Source organism: Chiloscyllium plagiosum, unplaced genomic scaffold (genome assembly GCF_037043375.1).
Source record: "Chiloscyllium plagiosum isolate Xiang-an unplaced genomic scaffold, Cpla_swu_hap1 HiC_scaffold_6, whole genome shotgun sequence".
Lineage (NCBI taxonomy): Eukaryota > Metazoa > Chordata > Chondrichthyes > Orectolobiformes > Hemiscylliidae > Chiloscyllium > Chiloscyllium plagiosum.
In genome coordinates this window covers 80,339,896-80,364,281 of record NW_028270144.1, presented here as the reverse complement: position 1 = coordinate 80,364,281, position 24,386 = coordinate 80,339,896, and the positions used below count along the sequence as shown (strand labels likewise).

The 24,386-nt window shown below is 60.2% G+C and overlaps 2 protein-coding genes across 3 annotated transcripts in view; one reads left to right on the top strand and one right to left on the bottom strand.

Annotated features, from left to right (window-relative positions):
* Positions 1 to 795, bottom strand: part of aasdhppt (aminoadipate-semialdehyde dehydrogenase-phosphopantetheinyl transferase) — a 79,424-nt gene extending 78,629 nt beyond the window's left edge. For both annotated transcript variants that reach the window (XM_043691826.2, XM_043691827.2), the window contains exon 1: positions 601 to 795. In XM_043691826.2, the coding sequence (XP_043547761.2) occupies positions 601 to 780 (180 nt within the window). In that variant the 5' untranslated portion in view covers positions 781 to 795. The remainder of the gene's footprint in view (positions 1 to 600) is intronic.
* Positions 796 to 1,006: 211 nt separating this feature from the next.
* Positions 1,007 to 24,386, top strand: part of msantd4 (Myb/SANT-like DNA-binding domain containing 4 with coiled-coils) — a 41,327-nt gene continuing 17,947 nt past the window's right edge. Inside the window, exon 1 of the mRNA XM_043691822.2 lies at positions 1,007 to 1,019. The gene's annotated coding sequence lies outside the window, so the exon portion shown is untranslated. The remainder of the gene's footprint in view (positions 1,020 to 24,386) is intronic.

The window sequence follows — 24,386 nt, the reverse complement described above, 5'->3', positions numbered from 1 at the left end:
TACCTGCCAATCTTCCTTCCCACCTATCCCCTCCACCCTCCCCTCCGACCTATCACCTTCATCCACCTATTGCACTCTTACCTACCTTCTCCCCAACCCCACCCTCCCTCCCATTTATCCCTGCACCCTGGAGGCTCCTAGCCTCATTCCTGATGAAGGGCTTTTGCCCGAAACGTTGATTTTCCCGTTTCTCGGATGCTGCCTGACCTGCTGTGCTTTTCCAGCACCACTCTGATCTAGATGTCGGAATGTTGTTCGCCTCCTATGTCCGAGTCATTCCTTTGAAGGTCTTTCTGGAGTCTGGGCTTCTACTTGTGTGACCTGTGCGTTGAGTTGAAGCCCTGATTATCACCGACGGGCAGCCGCACATCCCTCCAGGTACTGACCCTAAAGTCTAAAACTCGATCACCAGCTCTCCCCCAACTTACTGCACAAAGATTCCTCACTCCTGAGAGTCTCTCAGCCCTATCCCTCGAGTCAGTCCCCTTGGTCTGAAATGCCAGACACACTATGTCCTTAGGCGTGTTTCCTGCCCTCATTCGCCCGCCTTCCTGTGGTGCTCGGTCGGCAGGGCCCGCACGTCTACATCCAGCTCGTTACCATGGCGGCCTTGGCGTCTCTTGCAAAGACAAACGCGCCAATGCGCTCTCTCTCCTCGGCCTGCACACAGCGAGCCGCCAGTAACCACTCGGAGCGAGTCGGCTGCCAGGAGCCGCAGCCGAAAGCCCAGCGGAGCCCCTCCATCCTGCGGTTACTCAACGCTGCCTTCCACGGCCTCATTAACCACACACCATTGACAGCGTCGGAAGGAGGAGCAAGAATATGACCTCTGCTCCGGAAGCGGGAATAACCAATCCGATTGGGAGGAGGGCTGGTAGGCGGGGAGGTATTCTTGAGTGATATCAGTTAACAGCCAATGGCCTGAGGGGATGGGTGGGCGACAATGGGCTGTGCGCATGCTCAGTTCTGTTGTTGGGTTCTTTGTATTGGGAACGTGGAGGCCACTACCACAACCGCAGGTTACTTTCATGATATTGTCCTTTCGGCATGAACTCCTTTTGTTAACATTAACTAGACCTACAGCTTGCAATGATTTACTGCGTAGATATAATTAGTTTCGATTTGTTTTGTCTTTTGGCCTTGGTGAGAGCAATATGATATAACCAGCACTGTGTCCCCTTCCTGCTGAATCCCGGGCAGTGTGCCCCCTTCCTGCTGCATCCCGGACAGTGTGTCCCCTTCCTGCTGTATCCCGGGCAGTGTGTCCCCTTCCTGCTGTATCCCGGGCAGTGTGCCCCCTTCCTGCTGTATCCCGGGCAGTGTGCCCCCTTCCTGCTGTATCCTGGGCAGTGTGCCCCCTTCCTGCTGTATCCCGGGCAGTGTGCCCCCTTCCTGCTGTATCCCGGGCAGTGTGCCCCCTTCCTGCTGTATCCCACGGGCAGTGTGCCCCCTTCCTGCTGTATCCCACGGGCAGTGTGCCCCTTCCTGCTGTATCCCGGGCAGTGTGCTCCCTTTCTCCTGCATCCCGGGCAGTGTGCCCCCTTCCTGCTGCATCCCGGGCAGTGTGCCCCCTTCCTGCTGCATCCCGGACAGTGTGTCCCCTTCCTGCTGTATCCCGGACAGTGTGTCCCCTTCCTGCTGCATCCCGGACAGTGTGTCCCCTTCCTGCTGTATCCCGGTCAGTGTGCTCCCTTCCTGCTGTATCCCGGGCAGTGTGCCCTCTCCCTGCTGAATCCCGGGCAGTGTGTCCTCTCCCTGCTGAATCCCGGGCAGTGTGCCCTCTCCCTGTGCATGTCGGGCAGTGCGCCCTCTCCCTGTTTAATCCCAGTCAGTGTACCCTCTCGCTGCTAAATCTCCTGCAGTGTACCCTCTCCCTGCCAAATCCCGGGCAAAGTGCCCATTCCTGGAAGAATCCCGGGTCGTGTGCGCTCTCCCTGCTGCATCCCGGGCAGTGCGCCAACTGCCCTGCTGAACCTGGGCTTGGTGCCCATTCCCGGATGAATCCCGGGCATTTGTGCCCATTCCCGGACGAATCCCGGGCAGTGTGCCCTCTCCCTGCTGAATCCCGGGCAATGTGCCCTCTTCCTGGTGAATCCCGGGGAGTGTGCTCTCTTCCTGAATCCCGGGCAGTGTGCCCTCTTCCTGCTGAATTACGGATAGTGTGCCCCCTTCCTGCTGAATCCTGGGAACTGTGCCCTCTCCGTGCTGAATCCCGGGGAGTGTGCCCTCTCCCTGCTGAATCCCAGGGAGTGTGCCCTCTTCCTGCCGAATCTCAGCAATGTGCCCTCTTCCTGCTGAATCCCGGGCAGTGTGCCCCCTTCCTGCTGAATCCTGGGCAGTGTACCCTCTTCCTGCGGAATCCCTGGCAATGTTCCTCCTGTCTGCCGAATCCCGGGCAGTGTGCCCTATGCCTGCTGAGTCCCGTGCAGTGTGCCCATTTCCGGACGAATCCCATGCAGTGTGCCCCCTTCCTGCTGAATCCCGGGCAGTGTTCCTTCTGCCTGCCGAATCCCGGGCAGTGTGCCCCCTTCCTGCTGAATCCCAGCAATGTGCCCTCTTCCTGCTGAATACGAGGCAGTGTGCCCTCTCCCTGCTGAACCCTGGGCAGTGTTCCTTCTGCCTGCCGAATCCTGGGCAGTGTGCCCCCTTCCTGCTGAATCCCAGCAATGTGCCCTCTTCCTGCTGAATACGAGGCAGTGTGCCCTCTCCCTGCTGAATCCTGGGCAGTGTGCCCTCTCCCTGCTGAATCCTGGGCAGTGTGCCCTCTTCCAGCTGAATCCCCTGCAGTGTGCCCTCTTCTTGCTGAATCCCAGCAATATGCACTCTTCCTGCTGAATCCGGTAGGAGTGCCTGTTCCCTGCTGAATCCCGGGCAGTATGCCCTCATCCTGCTGAATCCCAGCAATGTGCCCTCTCCCTGCTGAATCCTGGGCAGTGTGCCCTCATCCTGCCGAATCCCAGGCAATGTGCCCTCTCCCTGCCAAATTCCAGCAATGTGCCCTCTTCCTGCAGAATCCCAGGTGGTGTGCCCTTTTCCCGCTGAATCCCGGACATTGTGCTGTCTTCGTGCTGAATCCTGGGCATTGTGCCTACTTCCTGTTGAATCCCGGGCAGTGTGCCCTCTTTGCTGAATTCCGGGTAGTGTTCCTTCTGCCTGCTGAATCCCAGGTAGTATGCCCTCTTCCTGCCGAATCTCAGCAATGTGCCCTCTTCCTGCTGAATCCCTGGCGATGTTCCTCCTGTCTGCCGAATCCCGGGCAGTGTGCCCTATTCCTGCTGAGTCCCGTGCAGTGTGCCCATTTCCGGACGAATCCCATGCAGTGTGCCCCCTTCCTGCTGAATCCCATCAAAGTGTCCTCTCACTGCTGAATTCTGGGCAGTGTGCCCTCTCCCTGTTGAATCCTGGGCAGTGTGACCCCCCCTTCCTGCTGTATCCCGGGCAGTGTGTCCCCTTCCTGCTGTATCCCACGGGCAGTGTGCCCCCTTCCTGCTGTATCCCGCGGGCAGTGTGCCCCCTTCCTGCTGTATCCTGGGCACTGTGCCCCTTCCTGCTGTATCCCAGGCAGTGTGCTCCCTTTCTCCTGCATCCCGGGCAGTGTGCCCCCTTCCTGCTGCATCCCGGGCAGTGTGCCCCCTTCCTGTTGCATCCCGGACAGTGTGTCCCCTTCCTGCTGTATCCCGGACAGTGTGTCCCCTTCCTGCTGTATCCCGGTCAGTGTGCTCCCTTCCTGCTGTATCCCGGGCAGTGTGCCCTCTCCCTGCTGAATCCCGGGCAGTGTGCCCTCTCCCTGCTGAATCCCGGGCAGTGTGTCCTCTCCCTGCTGAATCCCGGGCAGTGTGCCCTCTCCCTGTGCATGTCGGGCAGTGCGCCCTCTCCCTGTTTAATCCCAGTCAGTGTACCCTCTCGCTGCTAAATCTCCTGCAGTGTACCCTCTCCCTGCCAAATCCCGGGCAAAGTGCCCATTCCTGGAAGAATCCCGGGTCGTGTGCGCTCTCCCTGCTGCATCCCGGGCAGTGCGCCAACTGCCCTGCTGAACCTGGGCTTGGTGCCCATTCCTGGATGAATCCCGGGCAGTGTGCCCTCTCCCTGCTGAATCCCGGGCAATGTGCCCTCTTCCTGGTGAATACCGGGGAGTGTGCCCTCTTCCTGAATCCCGGGCAGTGTGCCCTCTTCCTGCTGAATTACGGATAGTGTGCCCCCTTCCTGCTGAATCCTGGGAACTGTGCCCTCTCCGTGCTGAATCCCGGGGAGTGTGCCCTCTCCCTGCTGAATCCCAGGGAGTGTGCCCTCTTCCTGCCGAATCTCAGCAATGTACCCTCTTCCTGCTGAATCCCTGGCGATGTTCCTCCTGTCTGCCGAATCCCGGGCAGTGTGCCCTATTCCTGCTGAGTCCCGTGCAGTGTGCCCATTTCCGGACGAATCCCATGCAGTGTGCCCCCTTCCTGCTGAATCCCATCAAAGTGTCCTCTCACTGCTGAATTCTGGGCAGTGTGCCCTCTCCCTGTTGAATCCTGGGCAGTGTGACCCCCCCTTCCTGCTGAATCCCAGCAGTGTGGCCCCTTCCTGCTGAATCTCAGCAGTGTGGCCCCTTCCTGCTGAATCCCAACAGTGTGGCCCCTTCCTGCTGAATCCCGGCAGTGTGCCCCCTTCCTGCCGAATCCCGGGCAGTGTGCCCTCTTCCTGCCGAATCCCGGGCAGTGTGCCCTCTTCCTGCCGAATCCCATGCAGTGTGCCCCCTTCCTGCCGAATCCCATGCAGTGTGCCCCCTTCCTGCCGAATCCCATGCAATGTGCCCTCTCCCTGTTGAATCCCATGAAGTGTGCCCTCTTCCTGCTGAATCCAGGTAGGATTGCCTGTCCCTGCTGAATCCCGGGCAGTATGCCCTCATCCTGCTGAATTCCAGCAATGTGCCCTCTTCCTGCTGAATTCCGTGCAGTGTGCCTCCTTCCTGCTGTATCCCAGGGAATAATGTGCCCTCTCCCTGCTGAATCCCGGGCAGTGTGCCCTCTCCCTGCTGAATCCCGGGCAGTGTGCCCTCTCCCTGCTGAATCCAAGGCAGTGTGCCCTCTTCCTGCGGAATCCCGGGCAGTGTTCCTTCTGCTTGCTAAATCCCGGGTAGTGTGCCCTCTCCCTGCCGAATTCCAGCAATGTGCCCTCTTCCTGCAGAATCCCAGACGGTGTGCCCGGACATTGTGCTGTCTTCGTGCTGAATCCCGGGCAGTGTGCCCCCTTCCTGCTGAATCCAAGGCAGTGTGCCCCCTTCCTGCTGAATCCCGGCAGTGTGCCCCCTTCCTGCTGAATCCCGGGCAGTGTTCCCCCTTCCTGCTGAATCCCGGGCAGTGTTCCCCCTTCCTGCTGAATCCCGGGCAGTGTGCCCTCTTCCTGCTGAATCCCGGGCAGTGTGCCCCCTTCCTGCTGAATCCCGGGCAGTGTGCCCCCTTCCTGCTGAATCCCAGCAATGTGCCCTCTTCCTGCTGAATATGAGGCAGTGAGCCCCATCCTGCTGAATCCCATGTAATGTGCCCTCTCCCTGCTGAATTCCCTGCAGTGTGCCCTCTTCTTGCTGAATCCCAGCAATGTGCCCTCTTCTTGCTGAATCCCAGCAATGTGCCCTCTCCCTGCTGAATCCTGGGCAGTGTGCCCTCATCCTGCCAAATCCCAGGCAATGTGCCCTCTCCCTGCCAAATTCCAGCAATGTGCCCTCTTCCTGCAGAATCCCAGGTGGTGTGCCCTTTTCCCACTGAATCCCGGACATTGTGCTGTCTTCGTGCTGAATCCTGGGCATTGTGCCTACTTCCTGTTGAATCCCGGGCAGTGTGCCCTCTTTGCTGAATTCCGGGTAGTGTTCCTTCTGCCTGCTGAATCCCAGGTAGTATGCCCTCTTCCTGCCGAATCTCAGCAATGTGCCCTCTCCCTGCTGAATCCTGGGCAGTGTGCCCTCATCCTGCCAAATCCCAGGCAATGTGCCCTCTCCCTGCCAAATTCCAGCAATGTGCCCTCTTCCTGCAGAATCCCAGGTGGTGTGCCCTTTTCCCACTGAATCCCGGACATTGTGCTGTCTTCGTGCTGAATCCTGGGCAGTGTGCCTACTTCCTGTTGAATCCCGAGCAGTGTGCCCTCTTTGCTGAATTCCGGGCAGGGTTCCTTCTGCCTGCTGAATTCCGGGCAGTGTTCATTCTGCCTGCTGAATCCTGGGCAGTGTGCCCTCTCCCTGCAGAATCCCATGCAATCTGCCTGCTGAATCCCTGTAGGAGTGCTTGTTCCCTGATGAATCCTGGGCAGTGTGCCCTCATCCTGCTGAATCCCATGCAATGTGCCCTCTGCCTGGTGAATCCTGGGCAGTGTGCCCTCACCCTGCCGAATTCCAGCAATTTGCCCTCTTCCTGCTGAATTCTGGGCAGTGTGCCCTTTTCCTGCTGAATCCCGGGCATTGTGCCCTCTTCGTGCTGAATCCTGGGCAGTGTGCCAACTCCCTGTTGAATCCCAAGCAGTGTGCCCCCTTTCCTGCTGAATCCCAGGCAGTGTGCCCCCTCCCTGCTGAATCCCGGGCAGTATGCCCTCTCCCTGCTGAATCCCAGCTGTGTGCCCCCTTCCTGCTGAATCCCGGGCAGTGTGCCCCCTCCCTGCTGAATCCTAGGCAGTGTGCCCCCTTCCTGCTGAATCCCATGTAATGTGCCCTCCCCCTGCTGAATCCCATGCAGTGTGCCCTTTTTACTGCCGTATCCCAGGCATTGTGCGCTCTCCCTGCTGAATCCCGGGCAGTGTGCCAACCGTCCTGCTGAATCCCGGGCAGTGTGCCCTCTTCGTGCTGAATCCCGGGCAGTATGCCAACTCCCTGTTGAATCCCGGGAATTGTCCTCTCCCTGCTGAATCCTGGGCAGTGTGCCCTCTTCCTGGTGATTCTCGGGCAGAGTGTCTGTTCCCTGCTGAATCCCGGGCAGTATGCACTCTCCCTGCTGAATTCCAGCAATGTGCCCTCTTCCTGCTGAATTCCGGGCAGAGTGCCCTTTTCCTGCTGAATCGCGGGCAGTGTGCCCTTTTCCTGCAGAATCCCCGGGCAGTATGCCAACTCCCTGTTGAATCCCGGGCAGTGTGCCCCCTTCCTGCTGAATCCCGGGCAGTGTGCCAACCGCCCTGCTGAATCCCGGGCATTGTGCCCATTCCCGGATGAATCCTGGGCATTTGTGCCCTCTCCCTGCCGAATCCTGGGCAGTGTGCCCTCTCCCTGCTGAATCCCAGGCAGTGTGTCCCCTTCCTGCTAAATCCCAGCAGTGTGCCCCTTCCTGCTGAATACCGGGCAGTGTGCCCTCTTCCTGCTGAATCCCGGGCAGTGTGCCCCGTTCCTGCCGAATCCCATGCAATGTGCCCTCTCCCTGTTGAATCCCGGTAGGATTGCCTGTTCCCTGCTGAATCCCAGCAATGTGCCCTCTTCCTGCTGAATACGAGGCAGTGTGCCCTCTCCCTGCTGAATCCTGGGCAGTGTTCCTTCTGCCTGCCGAATTCCGTGCAGTGTGCCTCCTTCCTGCTGTATCCCAGGGAATAATGTGCCCTCTCCCTGCTGAATCCCAGGCAGTGTGCCTTCTCCCTGCTGAATCCCAGGCAGTGTCCCCCCCCAATCCTGCTGAATCCCAGGCAGTGTGCCTCAGTCCTGCTGAATCCCAGCAGTGTGCCCTCTTCCTGCTGAATCCCAGCAATGTGCCCTCTTCCTGCTGAATCCCTGGCAGTGTGCTCTCTCCCTACTGAATCCCATGAAGTGTGCCCTCTTCCTGCTGAATCCCGGGCAGTATGACCTCATCCTGCTGAATGCCAGCAATGTGCCCTCTCCCTGCTGAATCCTGGGCAGTGTGCCCTAATCCTGCCGAATTCCAGGCAATGTGCCCTCTCCCTGCCGAATTCCAGCAATGTGCCCTCTTCCTGCTGAATCCCGGGCATTGTGCCCTCTTCATGCTGAATCCCGGGCAGTGTGCACTCTCCATGCTGTATCCCGGGCAGTGTGCCCTCTCCCTACTATATACCGGGCTGCATGCCCATTCCCGGATGAATCCCGGGCAGTGTGCCCTCATCCTGCCGAATTCCAGGCAATGTGCCCTCTCCCTGCTGAATTGCAGCAATGTGCCCTCTTCCTGCTTAATCCCGGGCATTGTGCCCCCTTCCTGCTGTATCCTGGGCAGTGTGCCCTCTCCCTACTGTATACCGGGCTGCGTGCCCATTCCCAGACATATTCCAGGCAGTGTGCACTCTCCCGGCTGAATCCCTGGCAGTGTGCTATCTTCCTGCTGAATCCCGGGAAGTTTCCCCTCTCCCTGCTGAATCCCAGCAATGTTGCCTCTTCCTGCCTATTCCCGGACAGTGTGTCTGTTCCCAGCTGAATCCCGGGCAGTATGCCCTCTTCCTGCCGAATTCCAGCATTGTGCCCTCTCTCTGCTGAATCAGCGCAGTGTGTCCCCTTCCTGCTGAATCCCAGGTAGTGTGCCCTGTCACTGGTGAATTTTGGGCAGTGTACCCTCTTCCTGCTGAAACCCGGTCAGTGTTCCTTCTGCCTGCCGAATCCCGGGTGTATGCCCATTTCCGGACGAATTTTGGGCAGTGTGCCGTCTCCCTGCTCAATCGCGGGCAGTGTGCCCTCTCCCTGCTGTATCCCAGGGAATAATGTGCCCCCTTCCTGCTGAAATCCTGGACTGTGTTCCTTCTGCCGGCCGAATCCCAGGCAGTGTGCCCTCTTCCTGCTAAATCCCAGGCAGTGTTCCTTCTGCCTGCCGAATCCCGGGCAGTGTGCCCCCTACCTGCTGAATCCCAGCAATGTGCCCTCTCCCTGCTGAATCCTGGGCAGTGTGCCCTCTTCCTACCGAATCCCGGGCAGTGTTCCTTCTGCCTGCCGAATCCCGGGCAGTGTGCCCTCTCCGTGCTGAATCCAGGCAGTGTTCCCTCTTCTTGCTGAATCCCGGGCAGTGTGCCCCCTTCCTGCTGAATCCCATCAAAGTGTCCTCTCACTGCTGCAGTCTCGGCAGTGTGCCCTCGCCCTACCGAATCCCATGCAGTGTGCCCTCTCCCTGTTGAATCCTGGTCAGTGTGCCACCCCCCCCCCCCACCCCCCTTCCTGCTGAATCCTAGGCAGTGTGACCCCTTCCTGCTGAAACCCAGCAGTGTGCCCCCTTCCTGCTGAATCCCAGGCAGTGCGCCCCCTTCCTGCTGAATCCCAGCCGTGTGCCCCCTTCCTGCTGAATCCCAGCAATGTGCCCTCTCCCTGCTGAATCCCAGGCAGTGTTCCCTCTTCTTGCTGAATCCCAGCAGTGTGCCCTCTTCCAGCTGAATCCCGAGCAGTGTGCCCTCTTCCTGCTGAATCCCTGGCGATGTTTCTCCTGTCTGCCGAATCCCGGGCAGTGTGCCCTATTCCTGCTGAATCCTGGGCAGTGTGCCCTCTTCCTGCTGAAACCCGGGCAGTTCGCACTCTTCCAGCTGAATGCTGGGCAGTGTACCCTCTCGCTGCCAAATGCCGGGGAGTGTGCCCATTCCCGGACAAATCCTGGGCAGTGTGCCCTTTCCCTGCTGAATGCTGGGCAATATGTCCTCTTCCTGCTGAATCCCATGCAGTGTGCCATCTTCCTGGTGAAACCTGGGCAGCGTACCCTCTTCCTGCTGATTCCCAGCCACTGTGCATGTTCCGTGCTGAATCCCGGGCAGTATGCCCACATCTTGTTGAATGCCGGGCACTGCACCCTCTCCCTGCTTCATCCCGGGCAATGTGCCCTCCTGCTGCTGAATCTCCGTCAGTATACCCTCTCCTTGCCAAATCCTGGGCAGCGTGCCCATTCCTGGATGAATCCCGGGCAGTGTGCCCCCACCCTACTGAATGCTGGGCAGTGTACCCCCCTCCTGCTGAATTCCGGCAGTGTGCCCCCCTCCTGCTGAATCCTGGGCAGTGTGCCCTCTTCCTGCTTAATCCCGGGCAGTGGGCCCCTACATGCTGAATCCCGGGCTGTGCCCTCCCCGTGCTAAATCCCAGGCTGTGTGCCCTCCCCATGCTAAATCCCGGGCTGTGTGCCCTCTTCCTGCTGAATCCCGGGCAATGTGCCCTCTTCTTGCTGAATCTGGGGAGTGTGCCCTCTTCCTGAATCCCGGGGAGTGTGCCAACTCCCTGCTGAATCCCGGGCAATGTGCCCTCTTCCTGTTGAATCCGGGGAGTGTGCCCTCTTCCTTAATCCCGGGCTGTGTGCCTTCTCCCTGCCGAATCCCGGGCTGTGTGCGCTCCCCGTGCCGAATCCCGGGCTGTGTGCGCTCCCCGTGCCGAATCCCGGGCTGTGTGCGCTCCCCGTGCCGAGTCCCGGGCCGTGTGCGCTCCCCGTGCCGAGTCCCGGGCCGTGTGCGCTCCCCGTGCCGAGTCCCGGGCCGTGTGCGCTCCCCGTGCCGAGTCCCGGGCCGTGTGCGCTCCCCGTGCCGAGTCCCGGGCCGTGTGCGCTCCCCGTGCCGAATCCCGGGCCGTGTGCGCTCCCCGTGCCGAATCCCGGGCCGTGTGCGCTCCCCGTGCCGAATCCCGGGCCGTGTGCGCTCCCCGGGCCGAGTCCCGGGCCGTGTGCGCTCCCCGGGCCGAGTCCCGGGCCGTGTGCGCTCCCCGGGCCGAGTCCCGGGCCGTGTGCGCTCCCCGGGCCGAGTCCCGGGCCGTGTGCGCTCCCCGGGCCGAGTCCCGGGCCGTGTGCGCTCCCCGGGCCGAGTCCCGGGCCGTGTGCGCTCCCCGGGCCGAGTCCCGGGCCGTGTGCGCTCTCCCTGCCGATTCCCGGGCAGTGTGCCCCCTTCCTGCCGAATTCCGTGCAGTGTGCCTCCTTCCTGCTGTATCCCAGGGAATAATGTGCCCATTCCCGGATGAATCCCGGGCAGTGTGCCTCCTTCCTGCTGTATACAGGGAATAATGTGCCCTCTTCCTGCTGTATCCCGGGCAGTGTGCCCTCTTCTACTGTATACCGGGCTGCCTGCCCATTCCCGGACGAATTCCGGGCAGTGTGCACTCTCCCTGCTGAATCCCTGGCAGTGTGCCCATTCCCAGACATATCCCAGGCAGTGTGCATTTTCCTGCTGAATCCCTGGCATTGTGCTATCTTTCTGCTGAATCCCGGAAAGTTTCCCCTCTCCCTGCTGAATCCCAACAATGTTGCCTCTTCCTGCCTAATCCTGGACAGTGTGTCAGTTCCCTGCTGAAACCCGGGCAGTATGCCCTCTTCCTGCCGAATTCCAGCACTGTGCCCTCTCTCTGCTGAATCAGCGCAGTGTGTCCCCTTCCTGCTGAATCCCAGGTAGTGTGCCCTCTCGCTGGTGAATTCTTGGCAGTGTGCCCTTTTCCTGCTGAATCCCGGGCAGTGTTCCTTCTGCCTGCCGAATCCCGGGTGTATGCCCATTTCCGGACGAATTTCGGGCAGTGTGCCGTCTCCCTGCTCAATCGCGGGCAGTGTGCCCTCTCCCTACTGTATCCCAGGGAATAATGTGTCCCCTTCCTGCTGAATCCCGGGCAGTGTTCATTCTGCTTGCCGAATCCCGGGCAATGTGCCCTCTCCCTGCTGAATCCCAGCAATGTGCCCTCTCCCTGCTGAATCCTGGGCAGTGTGCCCTCTTCCTGCTGAATCCTGGGCAGTGTGCCGTCTTCCTGCTGAATCCCGGGCAATGTTCCTTCTGCCGGCCGAATCCCGGGCAGTGTGCCCTTTCCCTGCTGAATCCTGGGCAGTGTACCCTCTTCCTGCTGAATCCCTGGCGATGTTCCTCCTGTCTGCCGAATCCCGGGCAGTGTGCCCTATTCCTGCTGAGTCCCGTGCAGTGTGCCCATTTCTGGACGAATCCCATGCAGTGTGCCCCCCTTCCTGCTGAATCCCATCAATGTGTCCTCTCACTGCTGAATTCTGGGCAGTGTGCCCTCTCCCTACTGAATCCCAGCATTGTGCCCTCTCCCTGTTAAATCCTGGTCAGTGTGCCCCCCTCTTCCTGCTGAATCCGAGGCAGTGTGCCCTTTTCCTGCTGAATCCCGGGCAGTGTGCCCTTGTCCTGCTGAATCCCAGCAGTGTGCCCCCTTCCTGCTGAAACCCGGGCAGTGTGCCCTCTTCCTGCTGAATCCCGGGCAGTGTGCCCTCTCCCTACCGAATCCCATGCTGTGTGCCCCCTTCCTGCCGAATCCGATGTAATGTGCCCTTTTCCTGCTGAATCCCGATACGGGTGCCTGTTCCCTGCTGAATCCCGGGCAGTGTGCTCTCTTCCTGCTGAATCCCGGGCAGTGTTCCTTCTCCCTGCCGAATCCCGGGCAGTATGCCCTCTCCCTGCTGAATTCCAGGGAGTGTGCCGTCTCCCTGCCGAATTCCAGGCAATGTGCCCTCTCCCTGCCGAATTCCGGGCAATGTGCCCTCTCCCTGCCGAATCCCGGGCATTGTGCCCTCTTCCTGCTGAATACTGGGCATTGTGCCCTCTTCATGCTGAATCCTGGGCAGTGTGCCAACTCGCTGTTAAATCCCGGGCAGTGTTCCCTCTTCCTGCTGAATCCCTGGCGATGTTTCTCCTGTCTGCCGAATCCTGGGCAGTGTGCCCCCTTCCTGCTGAATCCCATCAATGTGTCATCTCACTGCTGACTTCTGGGCAGTGTGCCCTCTCCCTACTGAATCCCATGCAGTGTGCCCTCTCCCTACTGAATCCCATGCAGTGTACCCTCTCCCTGTTGAATCCTGGGCAGTGTGCCCCCCCATTCCTGCTGAATCCCAGGCAGTGTGCCCCATTCCTGCTGAATCCCAGGCAGTGTGCCCAATTCCTGCTGAATCCCAGGCATTGTGCCCCATTCATGTTGAATCCCAGCAGTGTGCCCCATTCATGTTGAATCCCAGCAGTGTGCCCCATTCATGTTGAATCCCAGCAGTGTGCCCCATTCCTGCTGAATCCCAGCAGTGTGCCCTCTCCATGCTGAATCCCAGGCAGTGTGCCCTCTCCCTGCTGAATCCCAGGCAGTGTGCCCTCTCCCTGCTGAATCCCAGGCAGTGTGCCCTCTCCCTGCTGAATCCCAGGCAGTGTGCCCTCTCCCTGCTGAATCCCAGGCAGTGTGCCCTCTCCCTGCTGAATCCCAGGCAGTGTGCCCTCTCCCTGCTGAATCCCAGGCAGTGTGCCCTCTCCCTGCTGAATCCCAGGCAGTGTGCCCTCTCCCTGCTGAATTCCAGGCAGTGTGCCCCCTTCCTGCTGAATTCCAGGCAGTGTGCCCCCTTCCTGCTGAATTCCAGGCAGTGTGCCCCCTTCCTGCTGAATTCCAGGCAGTGTGCCCCCTTCCTGCTGAATTCCAGGCAGTGTGCCCCCTTCTTGCTGAATTCCAGGCAGTGTGCCCCCTTCCTGCTGAATTCCAGGCAGTGTGCCCCCTTCTTGCTGAATTCCAGGCAGTGTGCCCTCTCCCTGCTGAATTCCAGGCAGTGTGCCCTCTCCCTGCTGAATTCCAGGCAGTGTGCCCTCTCCCTGCTGAATTCCAGGCAGTGTGCCCTCTCCCTGCTGAATCCCTGGCAGTGTGCCCCCTTCCTGCTGAATCCCAGGCAGTGTGCCCCCTTCCTGCTGAATCCCAGGCAGTGTGCCCTCTCCCTGCTGAATCCCAGGCAGTGTGCCCTCTCCCTGCTGAATCCCTGGCAGTTTGCCCCTTTCCTGCTGAATCCCAGGCAGTGTGCCCCCTTCCTGCTGAATCCCAGGCAGTGTGCCCTCTCCCTGCTGAATCCCAGGCAGTGTGCCTTCTCCCTGCTGAATCCCAGGCAGTGTCCCCCCCCAATCCTGCTGAATCCCAGGCAGTGTGCCTCAGTCCTGCTGAATCCCAGCAGTGTGCCCCCTTCCTGCTGAATCCCAGCAATGTGCCCTCTTCCTGCTGAATCCCTGGCAGTGTGCCCTCTCCCTACTGAATCCCATGAAGTGTGCCCTCTTCCTGCTGAATCCCGGTAGGAGTGCCTGGTCCCTGCTGAATCCCGGGCAGTATGACCTCATCCTGCTGAATGCCAGCAATGTGCCCTCTCCCTGCTGAATCCTGGGCAGTGTGCCCTAATCCTGCCGAATTCCAGGCAATGTGCCCTCTCCCTGCCGAATTCCAGCAATGTGCCCTCTTCCTGCCGAATCCCGGGCATTGTGCCCTCTTCATGCTGAATCCCGGGCAGTGTGCACTCTCCATGCTGTATCCCGGGCAGTGTGCCCTCTCCCTACTATATACCGGGCTGCGTGCCCATTCCCGGATGAATCCCGGGCAGTGTGCCCTCATCCTGCCGAATTCCAGGCAATGTGCCCTCTCCCTGCTGAATTGCAGCAATGTGCCCTCTTCCTGCTTAATCCCGGGCATTGTGCCCCCTTCCTGCTGTATCCTGGGCAGTGTGCCCTCTCCCTACTGTATACCGGGCTGCGTGCCCATTCCCAGACATATTCCAGGCAGTGTGCACTCTCCCGGCTGAATCCCTGGCAGTGTGCTATCTTCCTGCTGAATCCCGGGAAGTTTCCCCTCTCCCTGCTGAATCCCAGCAATGTTGCCTCTTCCTGCCTATTCCCGGACAGTGTGTCTGTTCCCAGCTGAATCCCGGGCAGTATGCCCTCTTCCTGCCGAATTCCAGCACTGTGCCCTCTCTCTGCTGAATCAGCGCAGTGTGTCCCCTTCCTGCTGAATCCCAGGTAGTGTGCCCTCTCACTGGTGAATTTTGGGCAGTGTACCCTCTTCCTGCTGAAACCCGGTCAGTGTTCCTTCTGCCTGCCGAATCCCGGGTGTATGCCCATTTCCGGACGAATTTTGGGCAGTGTGCCGTCTCCCTGCTCAATCGCGGGCAGTGTGCCCTCTCCCTGCTGTATCCCAGGGAATAATGTGCCCCCTTCCTGCTGAAATCCCGGACTGTGTTCCTTCTGCCGGCCGAATCCCAGGCAGTGTGCCCTCTTCCTGCTAAATCCTAGGCAGTGTTCCTTCTGCCTGCCGAATCCCGGGCAGTGTGCCCCCTACCTGCTGAATCCCAGCAATGTGCCCTCTCCCTGCTGAATCCTGGGCAGTGTGCCCTCTTCCTACTGAATCCCGGGCAGTGTTCCTTCTGCCTGCCGAATCCCGGGCAGTGTGCCCTCTCCGTGCTGAATCCAGGCAGTGTTCCCTCTTCTTGCTGAATCCCAGCAGTGTGCCCCCTTCCTGCTGAATCCCGGGCAGTGTTCCCTCTCCCTGCTGAATCCTGGGCAGTGTACCCTCTTCCTGCTGAATCCCTGGCGATGTTTCTCCTGTCTGCCGAATCCCGGGCAGTTTGCCCTATTCCTGCTGAGTCCCGGCCAGTGTGCCCATTTCCGGACAAATCCCATGCAGTGTGCCCCCTTCCTGCTGAATCCCATCAAAGTGTCCTCTCACTGCTGCAGTCTCGGCAGTGTGCCCTCGCCCTACCAAATCCCATGCAGTGTGCCCTCTCCCTGTTGAATCCTGGTCAGTGTGCCACCCCCCCCCACCCCCCTTCCTGCTGAATCCTAGGCAGTGTGACCCCTTCCTGCTGAAACCCAGCAGTGTGCCCCCTTCCTGCTGAAACCCATGCAGTGTGCCCCCTTCCTGCTGAATCCCATTCAGTGTGCCCCCTTCCTGCTGAATCCCAGGCAGTGCGCACCCTTCCTGCTGAATCCCAGGCAGTGCGCACCCTTCCTGCTGAATCCCAGGCAGTGCGCCCCCTTCCTGCTGAATCCCAGGCAGTGCGCCCCCTTCCTGCTGAATCCCAGGCAGTGCGCCCCCTTCCTGCTGAATCCCAGGCAGTGCGCCCCCTTCCTGCTGAATCCCGGGCAGTGTGCCCTCTCCCTACCGAATCCCATGCAGTGTGCCCCCTTCCTGCCGAATCCAATGTAATGTGCCCTTTTCCTGCTGAATCCCGATACGGGTGCCTGTTCCCTGCTGAATCCCGGGCAGTGTGCTCTCTTCCTGCTGAATCCCGGGCAGTGTTCCTTCTCCCTGCCGAATCCCGGGCAGTATGCCCTCTCCCTGCTGAATTCCAGGGAGTGTGCCGTCTCCCTGCCGAATCCCGGGCATTGTGCCCTCTCCCTGCCGAATCCCGGGCATTGTGCCCACTTCCTGCTGAATACCGGGCATTGTGCCCTCTTCATGCTGAATCCTGGGCAGTGTGCCAACTCGCTGTTAAATCCTGGGCAGTGTTCCCTCTTCCTGCTGAATCCCTGGCGATGTTTCTCCTGTCTGCCGAATCCTGGGCAGTGTGCCCTATTCCTGCTGAGTCCCGTGCAGTGTGCCCTCTCCCTACTGAATCCCATGCAGTGTGCCCTCTCCCTACTGAATCCCATACAGTGTACCCTCTCCCTGTTGAATCCTGGGCAGTGTGCCCCCCCCATTCCTGCTGAATCCCAGGCAGTGTGCCCCATTCCTGCTGAATCCCAGGCAGTGTGCCCCATTCCTGCTGAATCCCAGCAGTGTGCCCCATTCCTGCTGAATCCCAGCAGTGTGCCCCATTCCTGCTGAATCCCAGGCAGTGTGCCCTCTCCCTGCTGAATCCCAGGCAGTGTGCCCTCTCCCTGCTGAATCCCAGGCAGTGTGCCCTCTCCCTGCTGAATCCCAGGCAGTGTGCCCTCTCCCTGCTGAATCCCAGGCAGTGTGCCCCCTCCCTGCTGAATCCCAGGCAGTGTGCCCCCTTCCTGCTGAATCCCAGGCAGTGTGCCCCCTTCCTGCTGAATTCCAGGCAGTGTGCCCCCTTCCTGCTGAATTCCAGGCAGTGTGCCCCCTTCCTGCTGAATTCCAGGCAGTGTGCCCCCTTCCTGCTGAATTCCAGGCAGTGTGCCCCCTTCCTGCTGAATTCCAGGCAGTGTGCCCCCTTCCTGCTGAATTCCAGGCAGTGTGCCCCCTTCCTGCTGAATTCCAGGCAGTGTGCCCCCTTCCTGCTGAATTCCAGGCAGTGTGCCCTCTCCCTGCTGAATTCCAGGCAGTGTGCCCTCTCCCTGCTGAATCCCTGGCAGTGTGCCCCCTTCCTGCTGAATCCCTGGCAGTGTGCCCCCTTCCTGCTGAATCCCTGGCAGTGTGCCCCCTTCCTGCTGAATCCCAGGCAGTGTGCCCTCTCCCTGCTGAATCCCAGGCAGTGTGCCCCCTCCCTGCTGAATCCCAGGCAGTGTGCCCCCTTCCTGCTGAATCCCAGGCAGTGTGCCCCCTTCCTGCTGAATTCCAGGCAGTGTGCCCCCTTCCTGCTGAATTCCAGGCAGTGTGCCCCCTTCCTGCTGAATTCCAGGCAGTGTGCCCCCTTCCTGCTGAATTCCAGGCAGTGTGCCCCCTTCCTGCTGAATTCCAGGCAGTGTGCCCTCTCCCTGCTGAATTCCAGGCAGTGTGCCCTCTCCCTGCTGAATCCCTGGCAGTGTGCCCCCTTCCTGCTGAATCCCTGGCAGTGTGCCCCCTTCCTGCTGAATCCCTGGCAGTGTGCCCCCTTCCTGCTGAATCCCAGGCAGTGTGCCCTCTCCCTGCTGAATCCCAGGCAGTGTCCCCCCCCAATCCTGCTGAATCCCAGGCAGTGTGCCTCAGTCCTGCTGAATCCCAGCAGTGTGCCCCCTTCCTGCTGAATCCCAGCAATGTGCCCTCTTCCTGCTGAATCCCTGGCAGTGTGCCCTCTCCCTACTGAATCCCATGAAGTGTGCCCTCTTCCTGCTGAATCCCGGTAGGAGTGCCTGGTCCCTGCTGAATCCCGGGCAGTATGACCTCATCCTGCTGAATGCCAGCAATGTGCCCTCTCCCTGCTGAATCCTGGGCAGTGTGCCCTAATCCTGCCGAATTCCAGGCAATGTGCCCTCTCCCTGCCGAATTCCAGCAATGTGCCCTCTGCCTGCTGAATCCCGGGCATTGTGCCCTCTTCATGCTGAATCCCGGGCAGTGTGCACTCTCCATGCTGTATCCCGGGCAGTGTGCCCTCTCCCTACTATATACCGGGCTGCGTGCCCATTCCCGGATGAATCCCGGGCAGTGTGCCCTCATCCTGCCGAATTCCAGGCAATGTGCCCTCTCCCTGCTGAATTGCAGCAATGTGCCCTCTTCCTGCTTAATCCCGGGCATTGTGCCCCCTTCCTGCTGTATCCTGGGCAGTGTGCCCTCTCCCTACTGTATACCGGGCTGCGTGCCCATTCCCAGACATATTCCAGGCAGTGTGCACTCTCCCGGCTGAATCCCTGGCAGTGTGCTATCTTCCTGCTGAATCCCGGGAAGTTTCCCCTCTCCCTGCTGAATCCCAGCAATGTTGCCTCTTCCTGCCTATTCCCGGACAGTGTGACTGTTCCCAGCTGAATCCCGGGCAGTATGCCCTCTTCCTGCCGAATTCCAGCACTGTGCCCTCTCTCTGCTGAATCAGCGCAGTGTGTCCCCTTCCTGCTGAATCCCAGGTAGTGTGCCCTCTCACTGGTGAATTTTGGGCAGTGTACCCTCTTCCTGCTGAAACCCGGTCAGTGTTCCTTCTGCCTGCCGAATCCCGGGTGTATGCCCATTTCCGGACGAATTTTGGACAGTGTGCTGTCTCCCTGCTCAATCGCGGGCAGTGTGCCCTCTCCCTGCTGTATCCCAGGGAATAATGTGCCCCCTTCCTGCTGAAATCCCGGACTGTGTTCCTTCTGCCGACCGAATCCCAGGCCGTGTGCCCTCTTCCTGTTGAATCCTGGTCAGTGTGCCACCCCCCCCCCACCCCCCTTCCTGCTGAATCCTAGGCAGTGTGACCCCTTCCTGCTGAAACCCAGCAGTGTGCCCCCTTCCTGCTGAAACCCATGCAGTGTGCCCCCTTCCTGCTGAATCCCATTCAGTGTGCCCCCTTCCTGCTGAATCCCAGGCAGTGTGCCCCCTTCCTGCTGAATCCCAGGCAGTGCGCCCCCTTCCTGCTGAATCCCGGGTAGTGCGCCCCCTTCCTGCTGAATCCCGGGCAGTGCGCCCCTTTCCTGCTGAATCCCGGGCAGTGCGCCCCTTTCCTGCTGAATCCCGGGCAGTGCGCCCCCTTCCTGCTGAATCCCGGGCAGTGCGCCCCCTTCCTGCTGAATCCCGGGCAGTGCGCCCTCTCCCTGCTGAATCCCGGGCAGTGTGCCCTCTCCCTGCTGAATCCCGGGCAGTGTGCCCCCTTCCTGCTGAATCCCAGGCAGTGTGCCCCCTTCCTGCTGAATCCCAGGCAGTGTGCCCCCTTCCTGCTGAATCCCGGGCAGTGCGCCCTCTCCCTGCTGAATCCCGGGCAGTGTGCCCTCTCCCTGCTGAATCCCGGGCAGTGTGCCCCCTTCCTGCTGAATCCCAGGCAGTGTGCCCCCTTCCTGCTGAATCCCAGGCAGTGTGCCCCCTTCCTGCTGAATCCCAGGCAGTGTGCCCCCTTCCTGCTGAATCCCAGGCAGTGTGCCCCCTTCCTGCTGAATCCCAGGCAGTGTGCCCTCTCCCTGCTGAATCCCGGGCAGTGTGCCCCCTTCCTGCTGAATCCCGGGCAGTGTGCCCCCCTCCTGCTGAATGCTGGGCAGTGTACCCCCCTCCTGCTGAATTCCGGCAGTGTGCCCCCCTCCTGCTGAATCCTGGGCAGTGTGCCCTCTTCCTGCTTAATCCCGGGCAATGTGCCCTCTTCTTGCTGAATCTGGGAAGTGTGCCCTCTTCCTGAATCCCGGGGAGTGTGCCAACTCCCTGCTGAATCCCGGGCAATGTGCCCTCTTCCTGTTGAATCCGGGGAGTGTGCCCTCTTCCTTAATCCCGGGCTGTGTGCCTTCTCCCTGCTGAATCCCGGGCTGTGTGCGCTCCCCGTGCCGAGTCCCGGGCCGTGTGCGCTCCCCGTGCCGAGTCCCGGGCCGTGTGCGCTCCCCGTGCCGAGTCCCGGGCCGTGTGCGCTCCCCGTGCCGAGTCCCGGGCCGTGTGCGCTCCCCGTGCCGAGTCCCGGGCCGTGTGCGCTCCCCGTGCCGAGTCCCGGGCCGTGTGCGCTCCCCGTGCCGAGTCCCGGAGGTGCTCCCTTCCTGCCGAATCCCTGGAAATGTGCCCTCTCGCTGCTGAATCTCCAGCAGTGTACCCTCTCCCTGCCAAATCCCGGGCAGCGTGCCCATTTCCGGGCGAATCTCAGGCACTGTGCCCTCTCCTTGCTGAATCCTAGGCAGTGTGCCCCCACATCCTGCTGAATCCTGGGCAGTGTGCCATTTCCTAGGCGAATCCCGGGCAGTGTGCCCCTTCCTGCAGAATCCCGGCAAGTGTGCCCTATCCCTGCTGAATCCTGGGCAGTGTCCCCTGTCCATGCAGAATCCCGAGAAATGTGCCCTCTGTCTTTTGAATCTCTGGCAGTGTACCCTCTTCCTGCCAAATCCCGGGCAGCGTGCCCATTCCTGGACGAATCTCAGGCACTGTGCCCTCTCCCTGCTGAATTCCGGGAAGTGTGCCCTTTTTACTGCCGTATTCCAGGCATTGTGCCCTCTCCCTGCTTAATCCCGGGCATTGTGCCCATTCCCAGATGAAACCCGGGCATTATGCCCATTCCCGGACGAATCCCGGGCAGTGTGCCATCTCCCTGCTGTATCCTGGGCAGTGTGCCCTCTTCCTGGTGAATCCCGGGGAGTGTACCCTCTTCCAGAATCCCGGGGAGTGTGCCAACTCCCTGCTAAATCCCGGGGAGTGTGCCCCCTTCCTGCTGAATCATGGGGAGTTTGCCCTCTCCCTGCTGAATCCCGGGTAGTGTGCCCCCTTCCTGCTGAATCCCGGGCTGTGTGCCCTCTTCCTGCTGAATCCCGGGCAGTTCGCACTCTTCCAGCTGAATGCCGGGCAGTGTCCCCCTCGCTGCCAAATGCCGGGGAGTGTGCCCATTCCCGGACGAATCCTGGGCAGTGTGCCCTTTCCCTGCTGAATGCTGGGCAATATGCCCTCTTCCTACTGAATCCCATGCAGTGTGCCATCTTCCTGGTGAAACCTGGGCAGCGTACCCACTTCCTGCTGATTCCCAGCCACTGTGCCTGTTCCCTGCTGAATCCCGGGCAGTATGTCCACATCTTGCTGAATGCCGGGCACTGCGCCCTCTCCCTGCTTTATCCCGGGCAATGTGCACTCATGCTGCTGAATCTCCATCAGTATACCCTCTCCTTGCCAAATCCTGGGTAGCGTGCCCATTCCCGGATGAATCCTGTGCAGTGTGCCCTCTTCCTGGGGAATCCCATGGAGTGTGCCCTCTTCCTGAATCCCGGGGAGTGTGCCAACTCCCTTCTGAATCCTGCGCAGTGTGCCCTCTCCCTGCTTTATCCCGGGCAGTGTGCCCTCTTCCAGGTGATTCCCGGGAGTGTGCCCTCTTCCTGAATCCCGGAAGTGTGCCAACTCCCTGCTGAATCCCGGACAGTGTGCCCCTTTCCTGCTGAATCCTGGGAAATGTGCCCTCTCGCTGCTGAATCTCCAGCAGTGTACCCTCTCCCTGCCAAATCCCGGGCAGGGTGCCCATTCCCAGAAGAATCTCAGGCACTGTGCCCTTTCCCTGCTGAATCCCGAGTAGTGTGCCTCTTCCTGCTGAATCCCAGCAATGTGCCCTCTTGCTGCTGAATTCTGGCAGTGTGCCTACTTCATGGTGATTCCCGGGCAGTCCCCCTCTCCCTGCTGAATCCCGGGCAGCGTGCCCATTCCTGGACGAATCTCCGGCAGCGTGCCCATTCCAGGATGAACCCCGGTCAGTGTGTCCTCTCCCTGCTAAATCCCGTGCAGTGTCCCCACTTCCTGCCGAATTCCAGGCAGTGTGCCATCTCCAAGGTGAATCCCAGGCAGTGTGCCCTCTTCCTGCCAAATCTTGGGCAGTGTGCCCACTTCCTGCTGAAACCTGAGGAATGTGCCCTCTTGCTGCTCAATTCCGGGTAGTCGGTCCTCTTTCTGCTGAAACTGGGGCAGTGTGCCCACTTCCTGCTGAAACTGGGGCAGTGTGCCCTCTCCCTGCTGAATCCCAGGCAGTGTACCCTCTTTCTGAATCCTAGCAATGTGATCCCTCCCTACTGAATGCCAGGCAGTGTCCCCCCTCCCTACTGAATCCCGGGCAGTGTGTCCTCCTGCTGAATCCCGAACAGCATCCCCTCTCCCTGCTAAATCCCGGTAAATGTGCCCTCTCGCTGCTGAATCTCCAGCAGTGTGCCCTCTCCCTGCTAAATCCTGGGAAATGTGCCCTCTCCCTGCCAAATTCCGCGCTGTGTGCCCTCTCCCTGCTGAATCCCGGGCAGTGTGCCCACTTCATGTTGATTCCGGGCAATGTGCCCCCTTCCTCTCTGAGTCCCGGGCAGTGTGTCCCCTTCCTGCCGAATCCAGGGCAGTGTGCCCTCTCCCTTCTGAATCCCGGGCAGTGTGCCCCCCGCCCTGCTGAATCCCGGGCAGCGTGCCATTTCCTGGATGAATTCCGGGCAGCGTGACCATTCCTGGACGAATTCCGGGCAGCGTGCCCATTCTTGGACGAATCCCAGGCAGTGTGCCCTCTCCCTGTTGAATCCCGGGCAGTGTGCCCCCTTCCTGCAGAATCCCGAGAAATGTGCCCTCTCGCTTTTGAATCTCTGACAGTGGACCCTGTTCCTGCCAAATCCCGGGCAGTGTGCCCTCCCCCTGCTGAATCCGGGTAGTGTGCCCTTTTTACTGCTGAATCCCAGGCAATGTGCCCTCTCCCTGCTGAATCCCGGCCAGTGTGCCCCCTGCCCTGCTGAATCCCGGGCATTGTGCCCATTCCCGGAGGAATCCCGGGTAGTGTGCCCTCTCCCTGCTGAATCCCGGGCAGTGTGCCCTCTTCCTGAATCTCGGGGAGTGTGCCAACTCCCTTCTGAATCCCGGGCAGTGTGCCCTCTTCCTGAATCCCGGGTAGTGTGCCCTCTCCCTACTGAATCCCGGGCAATGTGCCCTCTCCCTGCTGAATCCCGGGCAGTGTGCCCTCTCCCTGCTTTATCCTGGGCAGTGTGCCCTCTTCCTGGTGATTCCCGGGAGTGCACCCTCTTCCTGAATCCCGGAAGTGTGCCAACTCCCTGCTGAATCCTGGGCAGTGTGCCGCTTTCCTGCTGAATTCTGGGACATGTGCCCTCTCCCTGCTGAATCCCAAGTAGTGTGCCCTCTTCCTGCCGAATCCCAGCAATGTGCCCCCTTCCTGCTGAATCCCGGCAGTGTGCCCCCTTCCTGCTGAATCCCGGGCAGTGTGCCCATTCCTGGATGAGTGCCGGGCAGTGTGCCCATTCCCGGACGAATCCCGGGCAGTGTGCCCATTCCCGGATGAGTGCCGGGCAGTGTGCCCATTCCCGGACGAATCCCGGGCAGTGTGCCCATTCCCGGATGAATCCCGGGCAGTGTGCACTCTCCCTGCTGATTCCCGGGCAGTGTGCCCTCTCCCTGCTGTATCCCCGGCGGTCCCCCACTCCCCCCTCCCCGCTGAATCCCGGGCAGCGTGCCCATTCCTGGACGAATCCCCGGCAGCGTGCCCATTCCAGGATGAATCCCGGCAATGTGCCCTCTTCCTGCTGAATCCCATGCAGTGTGCCCTCTCCCTGTTGCTTCTTGGGCAGTGTACCATCTATCTGAATCTTAGCAATGTGCTCCCTCCCTACTGAATGCCAGACAGTGTCCGTCCTCCCTTCTGAATCCCAGGCAGTGTGCCCTCCTGCTGAATCCCGAACAGCATCCCCTCTCCATGCTAAATCCCGGGCAGTGTTCCTTCTGCCTGCCGAATCCCAGCAATGTGCCCTCTCCCTGCTGAATCCCGAACAGTGTGCCCTCTTCCTGCTGAATCCCAGGCAGTGTTCCATCTGCCTGCTGAATCCCATGTAATGTGCCCTCCCCCTGCTGAATCCTGGGCAGTGTGCCCTCTCCCTATTGAATCCCATGCAGTGCGCACTCATCCAGCTCAATGCCGTGCAGTGTACCTTCTCGTTGCCAAATCCCAGGCAGTGTGCCCATTCCTGGACGAATCCCGGGCAGTGTGTCCTTTCCCTGCTGAATGCTGGGCAATATGCCCTCTTCCTGCTGAATGCCATCTTCCTGGTGAAACCTGGGCAGCGTACCCTCTTCCTGCTGATTCCCAGCCAGTGTGCCTGTTCCCTGCTGAATCCTGAGCAGTATGTCCACATCTTGCTGAATACCGGGCGCTGCACCCTCTCCCTGCTTTATCCCGAGCAATGTGCCGTCCAGCTGCTGAATCTCCGTCAGTGTGCCCTCTCCTTGCCAAATCCCGGGCAGCGTGCCCATTCCCGGGACGAATCCCGGGCAGTGTGCCCCCTCCCTGCTGAATGCCGGGCAGTGTGCCCCCCTCCTGCTGAATCCCGGGCAGTGTGCCCCCTTCATGCTGAATCCCGGGAAATGTGCCCTCTCGCTGCTGAATCTCCAGCAGTGTACCCTCTCCCTGCCAAATCCCGGGCAGCGTGCCCATTTCCGGGCGAATCTCAGGCACTGTGCCCTCTCCTTGCTGAATCCTGGGCAGAGTGCCCTCTCCCTGCTGAATCCC